Source organism: Grammomys surdaster, unplaced genomic scaffold (genome assembly GCF_004785775.1).
Source record: "Grammomys surdaster isolate TR1022 unplaced genomic scaffold, NIH_TR_1.0 242, whole genome shotgun sequence".
NCBI classification, from domain to species: domain Eukaryota; kingdom Metazoa; phylum Chordata; class Mammalia; order Rodentia; family Muridae; genus Grammomys; species Grammomys surdaster.
Genome location: NW_021604687.1, coordinates 3307068 through 3315874, shown reverse-complemented (window position 1 = coordinate 3315874; position 8807 = coordinate 3307068). Strand labels below are relative to the sequence as shown.

At 36.7% G+C, this 8807-nt stretch overlaps 1 protein-coding gene across 1 annotated transcript; it reads right to left on the bottom strand.

Moving 5' to 3' along the window:
* Positions 1-1437: 1437 nt before the first annotated feature.
* Positions 1438-2157, bottom strand: LOC114627101 (isopentenyl-diphosphate Delta-isomerase 1). The gene has a single exon (XM_028774773.1). The coding sequence runs from the start codon at positions 2119-2121 to the stop codon at positions 1438-1440; it is 684 nt and encodes a 227-aa protein (XP_028630606.1). The 5' UTR covers positions 2122-2157.
* Positions 2158-8807: the final 6650 nt, after the last annotated feature.

Genomic DNA, 8807 nt, shown 5'->3' with positions numbered 1-8807 from the left:
CACTGCTGCTCCCTCCCGCTTCCACCTCTAAATAAGCCCTGATTATAGAACAGTGAGCCTGTCATGGAACCCTTGGTATCACCCATTAAAATTCTGGTTGTTGCTGGCCATGTGGTACACACTTTAATCCCAGCACTTGGGAGACAGAGGAAGGTAGATTTCTGAGTTCTGAGGCTAGCCTGGTCTACAGATTGAGTTCTAGAATAGCCAGAGCTACACAGAGAAAGAAACACCCCTCCTCACTCTTCCAGTTTTTTCTTTTTTTGGTTGTCTTAACAAAGGGGTGCTAATGCTACTCAACATCTAACACAGGCCAGACCCCTACAACAAGATGCTCTAGGCCCAGCGATGGTAGTGTCAAAGGTTTTCTCATCTCTTTAAAGTAGAACTCACTCTCGCCTTATGACTAACCATCTTTTTCACTATGGTTGTAAACAGATTTTGCTGAATAGCTAATCAGTTATCATTACTACCAAAAGTAAGTTACTATTAAGTAGTAAAATAATAATTTTAGGATGGTTAAAGCACAAAATCAACTGAGAATGACAAAAATTAGTACACAGAACTGGCCTTTCAAATCTGTGGGTGAAACATCTAAGGGCTCAAAGCAACTGTATATTAATATTTGATCTGTAATGCACATGCAGACTTCTCCTTATCATAAAGAACAGTACAACAATCATTTACATTAGCACTTACACTGTGTTCAGTGCTACAACCACCCTGGAGGTGAGGCAAAGTGTGGAGAAAGATGTGCGTAAGTTATATGCAAATACAGTATCATCTTCCATAGACTTGAGCATCCAGAGCATTGGTTATACAAGGATTCTTGAGATTAATCATCCTGTGTGAAGACTGAGGGAGCCACTTACTCTCCTCTGAACCTGCTCTGTCTGTTATTACTGTTGTTACAATTATCTTTAGGATTAGGAACTCAACAACCCATGACATCATGCCTGCAAGGCAATCATGGTACCACTGAGCTGTATCCTGAGCTCTGCCCACTTAATCTTAGTGCTGTTTCAAAGCAGCTAAGTAGGGTCTTCTGCTCAATTTTCTGATGTATGATAAAAATTCAATGATATAAAAAACACTTGGCAATTAGCAAAGTGTTCTGAAAGTGTTTGTCAAAATGTAAAAAATGAGTTCTGGTTATTTCTTCAATCTTGTCATAGCCAGGTATTTGGACAGGCTAAATTAAGTTTTACTTATGGCATAATTTCACAATAACCTCTCTTAAATGTCTTTTATAAACATCAGTGCATATATATTGGATAAATAATATAAAACTGTAAGTTAGTTGAGTTTTCCTTTTTTTTTCTTTTCTCAAAACAAATTCTGGTTGTAAATTAGCTATGTATCATACAAGGGAGTCCAATTTAAAACCAAACCAAACTATTCTTACTAGGTAGAAAAATTTTCAAATCATTTAAACATTCACATTCTATGTATTTTCTTGTGGTCAACAAATGGACTCAAATGGTTTAAGTTATCCCACCATTTAAAGAGGAACGCATCTGAAATAATCTTAAACCATGGAGTTAACTTAATTTCATCATTGGCTGCCTTCTTCAAAATTTCTTTGACCTCTTCCTTTGATACATAGCAATAGCTTTTGATCTCGTTGGGATCCGGATTCAAAGTTACATCCTTCCTCAGAAACAAAATGTAATCAATTTCATGTTCACCCCAGACACCATCAGACTGGGCCTTGTAGTAAATTCTTGTTAGATAATTCATTTCATTTAGATCAACCTCTTCCAAGGGTATTCCCAGTTCGGCTTTTAAGCGTCTCTGTGCCGCTCGTTTCACACCGATGGCGTTGTTTTCTTCCAGCTCACCTGGGTTACTTAATGGATGACTACAACAACTATTGGTGAAACAACCTGGAAAGGTAATCTTAGCATCTGATCTCTGCTGTAGCAGGAGCTTATTTTCAGTATTAAACAAGAAGACACTAAAAGCTCGATGTATTAATCCTTTGTCAATGTTTTCATTCAGGTGACAATTTTTCTTAGTGTCAGCCCCAATTTTATTGTCATTTTCATCAATAAGAATACACATCTCTGCTAGAAGCTGGACCTGCTTTTCATCAAGATGGCTGGTATTTATTTCAGGCATTGTGACAGAATGTCTGATCTGACCTAGAACACAGAGATTCCAGTTGGAGGTGTTGCATCGTTGGAGTCTTAATAAGATTTTTGTCTTGCTTTAAACACATTATATATGAAGTGATATACCATAGGAAATAACATTTTAAGCAAAATCATTTCCTTCCTTGAAGATAATAAAACATCTGTTTTATTTCCAAAATAAAATACAGTTATAAAAATAGTCTTCTTGAGCTACAAGAGTTATATTTTATATGTTTAAGAAGCTCCTCCAAAGTGCAAATTTCACAAAAGTCTTTGAACATGATTTTCAGCACATGCAAATTTTTAAACATCTAATTATACTCAGCACTTTTTATCAGGGTTGTATCAAAGCATTTTGTACTGCTGAATAAAGACTCAAAGCTTTACTTAAAGATTTAACGTGAAGTGATATTAACAAAGAAAATTTTACTGAAACCCTTTTTACATAAGAGACTATATGTAAAAACATATGGTTACAAACCTCCTAAAATGCTAAGACAAATGTTCTGTTTTAAGATAAAGGCACAGCAAGTGGAATTCAGAAAGCCATTCTTTCCTTAAAAAAAACAAAAAAAAAAACAAAAAACGCTTTGATTGTTTGCTAAACTGAAACAAATGTCAGTAGCTATCTTTTAAGTCAAGCACAGTCAATACTAAATAAATAGCTTAAGGATTTTATTATGTCTTCATACTATGTCCATTTAAAAATTTTCTCACTGCCCTTTTTAGTTTCTGACCATCCTCTTAGATGCTTAAAAGCTCATTATCAGTTGCATGAACAAAGCTTGCATAGAAGTATCTATGATGTGTTATCTATAGAAAGTTCTAAAATCTGGTAAGGTTAAGTGTTTGGGCCCCATAACAAACATTTTAATCATATTCTTAATTAGATTATTCAAAGGCAGAGATTCTGGAGCATCGGTTGGGACTTCAGTTGTTATCTCAGAGGGGGAGAGTTTAGCCTTTAGCACATTTACTGGGAATGGGGAATGCAGTCATTATGAGACAGCAAATAAGGAAGACTCTGAGAAAAGGAAGAGAGGGAGTTTGAAAGATTGGATGGAGAAGGGCTAATGAGAACTAAGAGAGGAAAACTGGAACATTTACTGTAATTTTTGGTATGTGTTTTAATTAGCATTGTGTCATTTAGTTCTTAGCCCCAGCCTGAAATATAGATGTTACCTTCAGTTTACAAATTAAGTTGAAGCTGAAAGAAGTATAATTCAGTTTAATAATTAGCATAACTTTTATCAACTGAGCTAGAGTCTAAACTGAAAAGTGCCTGACAGAAACTCTTTTTCTACAAACTTCCTTCTTATTTGTATGTTTTATTTTTGTTTGTTGTATTTTTTTTGTTTACTATATCCTCCGAACAAGGCATGTTGAATTGTTACTTGACATCAATGGAAAATTTATCTGGCAACTGTAGGTTGCTATAGTAGGTAGGAGAAAAAAATCAAATTTAATTGACTGTCAACAAAGCTAATATTGAATTTAGCAATATGATAAAACTTGACCCAATAGCTTAACGTACCCAGTGATGTTCAGTGTTGGTTTCTGTATAGAAATAAGTCAGTTGTTTTCCTGTATGATGTCAATTTATTAACTTTCTATATAATTAAGTTTGGCTATATGACTGAATTCTGATCTGACCAAAGGGTATGGGACAAAATTTTATCTCCTTCCAGTCCCAGGCATATGAGAATATCCACGATTTGGTTTTCTACAAGCTAAGGAGCCAAGCCTTACAATCTTAGGAACCACATATAGAAGTAAGCTTGAGTTCAAGTCAGATATAGAGCCACCAACCAATGACAACACCATTTGGAGCTCATACAAAGAACAATAAAGTACTGGGATGTTTGAAACATTGAATAACATTATTTCCTCAATTAAAACATCATTGTTGGAGCTAATAAAATGACAGGAGAGATAAGAATGCTTGCTATACCATTTGAACCCCAGAACACACATAGAAAGCCAGGCACCTATAGCTATGGCACTGTTGAGGATGGAGACAAGCAAATCCCTGTTTCAAAGAAACAAGGAAGGGAGTGATAGAATAGGTACTAGATATTCTCCTCTGACTGCCTCATATATGTATATAACGTGTGTGTGTGTGTGTGTGTGTGTGTGTGTAAATTGTTTTAGACAAATACTATTTTATATTCCTTTCATTTTTTTCTTTTTTCATCTGGCAGAAACATTTTTATTTTCCTTATGAGGGAAAAGTCTACACTTTTTCTCTTTTTTTTACATTTTTTATTTGATATTTTATGTATTTACATTTCAAATGTTATTCCCCTTTCCTGGTTTCCCCTCCAGAATCCCTCAATCCTATCTCCTTGCTTCTGTGAGGATGTGCCTACCCGCCCCCCATTCACTCCCACCTCACAGCCCAGGCATTCTCCTACACTGGGGCATTGAGCCTTCACAGGACCAAGGGCTTCTTCTCCTATTAATGCCAGACAATGACATCCTCTGCTACATATGCTACTGGAGCCATGGGTCCTTCCATTTGTACCCTTTGGTTGGTCGTTTAGTCACTGGGAGATCTGGGGGGTTTGGTTGATTGATGTTGTTCTTCATATGAGGTTACAAACTCCTTCATTTCCTTCAGTCCTTTCTCTAACTCCTCAATTGGGGACTCTGTGCTAAGCCCATTGATTGGTTGCAAGCATCCACCTGCATATTTGTCAGACTCTAGCAGAGCCTCTCAGGAAACAGCTATAACAGGCTCCTGTCAGCAAGCACATAATAGCATCCACAATAGTGTCTGGGTTTGGTGACTGCATATGGAATGAATTTCCAGGTGGGGCAGTCTCTGGATGGCCTTTTCTTCAGTCTCTGCTCCACACTTTGACCCTATATTTCCTTTAGACAGGAGCTCTTCTGGGTTAAGAATTTGGAGATGAGTGGGTGACCCCATTCCTTGCCTAACCTCTGGATATGATCTCTTCAGGTTCTCCCTCCCCTTTGTTGGGCATTTCAGCTAATCTCATCCTTGTTGGGTCCTGGGAGCTGCTTGCCTTCCTGGCATCTGGAACTTGTTGATGGCTATCCCCAGTTCTCCATCCCCCATTGTTACACACCTCTGTTTAAATTCCTGATCCTCTGTATATCATTCCTATCTCCTCTCATAATTCATCTTGCCCCTGTTTTCCCCCTCCGACTCCTCTCTTCTCCTGCAAGTCCTTCCCACCCTCTACCTCCTGTGAGTATTTTGCTCTCCCTTCTAAGAAGGACTGAAGAATCCACACTTTGATCTTCCTTCTTCTTGAGATTCTCCACTTATCAGTGTGTACACGCCATGTGTGTTGTTTTGTGATTGGGTTACCTCACTCAGGATGATATTTTCTAGTTCCATTCACTTGCCTAAGAATTTCATGAATTCATTGTTTTTAATAGCTGAGTAGTACTCCACTGTGTAAATGTACCATGTTTTCTGTATCCATTCTTCTATTGAAGAACATCTGGGTTCTTTTCAGGTTCTGGCTATTATAAATAAGGCTGATATGAACATAGTGGAGTATGTGTTCTTGCTATATGTTGTAGCATCTTTTGGGTATATACCCAGGAGTGGTATAGCTCGACCCTCAGGTATATCACTATTTATGTCCAATTTTTGAGGAACCGCCAAACTGATTTCCAGAGTGGTTATACCAGCTTGCAATCCCACCAGCAATGAAGGAGTGTTCCTCTCTCCAAATCCTCACCATCATCTGCTGTCACCTGAGTTTTTGATCTTAGCCATTCTGACTGGTGTGAAGTGGAATCTCAGGGTTATTTTGATTTGCATTTCCCTGATGACTAAGGATGTTAAACATTTCTCTAGGTGCTTCTTGGCCATTTGATATTCCTCAGTTGAGAATTCATTGTTTAGCATTGTACTCCATTTTTAATAGGGTTATTTGGTTCTCTGGAGTCTAATTTATTGAGTTCTTTGTATATATTGGATATATACAAAACTAATCAGTAAACCCTCTATCAGATGTAGGGTTGGTGATGATCATTTCCCAATCAGTTGGACACTTATTTGTCCTATTGACAGTGTCCTTTGCCTTACAGGAACTTTGCAATTTTATAAGGTACCATTTGTCAAATTTTGATCTCAGAGCATATAAGCCATTGGTATTCTGTTCAAGAACTTTTCCCCTGTGCCCATGTGTTTGTGGCTCTTCCTCACTTTCACTTCTATTAGTTTTAGTGTATCTGGTTTTGAGTGGAGGTCTTTGGTCCACTTGGACTTGAGCTTTGTACAAGGAGATAAGAATGGATCAATTCGAATTCTTCTACATGCTGATCTCCACTTGATCCACCACCATTTGTTGAAAATACTCTCTTTTATTCAGTGGATGGTTTTAGCTCCTTTTATTTTTCTCTCATATAGTACATCCTGACCACAGTTTCCCTTTCCTCACCACCTCACAGCCTCTCCCATCCCCCCACCACCATCACTTCCCCTCTTCCTCAAATTTCTAATGCTACTTTATTCTATGACACAAACTCTGCACGCTTACTTCAAATCTTATATGTTTAATACATATGTGTTACATTCCCCACTAACTCTCTTCCTGAATAGAAGTCTAGAACCTATCCAGTGCTATGTATTTATCAGTAAGCTAAAGGCTTAATTTAAAATAAAAAAAAAACCTCAGTGGAGGGGTTTTGATGTAGTCATGAAGAATCAATGAAAATGTGGAGCAATAGAGTTATCAATGAGTCAGACAGAAGATTTGTGTTCTTTCCCAATCACCATCAACTGCATGGAAATTACCTGAAGACATTTATGGAATTATTTTCCTGTTTCTACTAACTAGTAGAAGTATTCCAGCAGCATTACAGGTCAGGGGAAATGTTGTCAGTGTGTTATCTGGAGAATATCTTTCAAATCATTTGGATTATTCCAAATGATCAGTAATTTGGTCAGTAGGTATAGACTAGAAAGAGTTGAACTTTATTCCATTATTGGTACAGATCATTTAACAGTGTTTATCAAGAATATGTGGTAGATTCTGTTCGAAAATTCCCTTGCCACTATAGACATCTAGGTATGTTAATATACATGCTTGTGCATATCTGAAGATATTTGTTATCTACAAGTAATTTTTATAACCATTTATCTTTGATGATATACAAAAATGTTAAGGAATACAATTCAGAGAAAGTAAATGTAATTCTTGAATAGGTTTTTTACCAAAGCTAATAATACTTCTAATTGTCCTATCTTATACTTAATATGTTCCTGCATAACAACATCAGTAAATACTGATTCCAGAATTAGAATGATGGTTATCCTAACATCCTAATTTTTTTTTCATTTTTTGGTCTTTTATTTATTCATTTATGTTTTTTACACTCCAGATTTTATTTCCCACCCCACCCCACTGTCCACCCTTCGACTTTTCTACATCCTATACCTCCTCCCCACCCCCTGGTCTCCATAAGGATGTCCCCATCACCCACGCACCCCAGCCACACCTCTAAACTCCCTGGGACCTCCAGTCTCTTTAGGGTTAGGTGCATCTTCACTGACTGAACCCAGACTGGACAGTCCTCTGCTATATATGTGTTGGGGGCCTCATATCAGCTGGTGTATGCTTCCTGGTTGGTGGTCCAGTGTTTGAGAGAGCTTTCTCAATTGTAGTTGACTTAGGTACAGAGGAAATATGTCAGTGATATATATTGTGGAATCTAAAATAATAAAGTATTTGTAATTAGAAATATAATGTATGAATCTGTAGCATTAAGTAATATAAAAATATAAGAATTTGTTGTTACTATTTACTATTTTATAATTTATTACAGGGAAAAGTTAAGGCCAGGAAATAGTTTTCAACCATGGATAAAAGCAGATAGATTTCAAAATTTGAGGACCCCAAGGAATGCAAAAGATAGACAATTTTAGAAATCAAAAATGAAGTATTTATAAAGGCTTTGGTAATAATAGCTGAATAGAAAATAAGCTTCCTACATATTGTTCTCAGTGATTCCTGGGAGCCATCTTGTAACATTAAGCATGACAGATGTGTTAAAAATAAAACAAAAGTAAAAAATAACTCAAGTATCAGAGTGATATTTAGAAATTCTGAAGAATAGTCCAGGTTCCTTGTAGAAGTATATATACTCTACAGACTGATAGGGGAAAAAAACCCAAATGTTTGTCAAAAAACAGGTGATTGAGTGTTCAAGATTTCTTTTTGTTTTGTTGTTGTTGTCTGTTTGTTGCTTGGTTGGTTTTAACAATTTTTATTCTAAACAAGACTCAAAAGATGAAAATATCTCCCATGTTCATTGATCAGCAGGATTAACATTAAAAATGGCCATTTTACCAAAAGCAATCTACAGATTCAATGTAATCCCCGTCAAAATTCCAATTCAATTCTTCATAGAGTTAGAAAGAGCAATTTGCAAATTCACTTGGAATAGAAACCTAGGATAGCAAAAACTATTCTCAACAATAAAAGAACATCTGGGAGAATCACCATCCCTGACCTCAAGCTGTATTACAGAGCAATAATGATAAAACTGCATGGTATTGGTACAGAGACAGACAGGCTGATAAATGGACTAGAATTGAAGATCCAGATATAAACTCACACAGCTATGGTCACCTGACCTTTGAAAAAGAAGCCAAAACCATCCAGTAGAAAAAAAAAGACAGCACATACA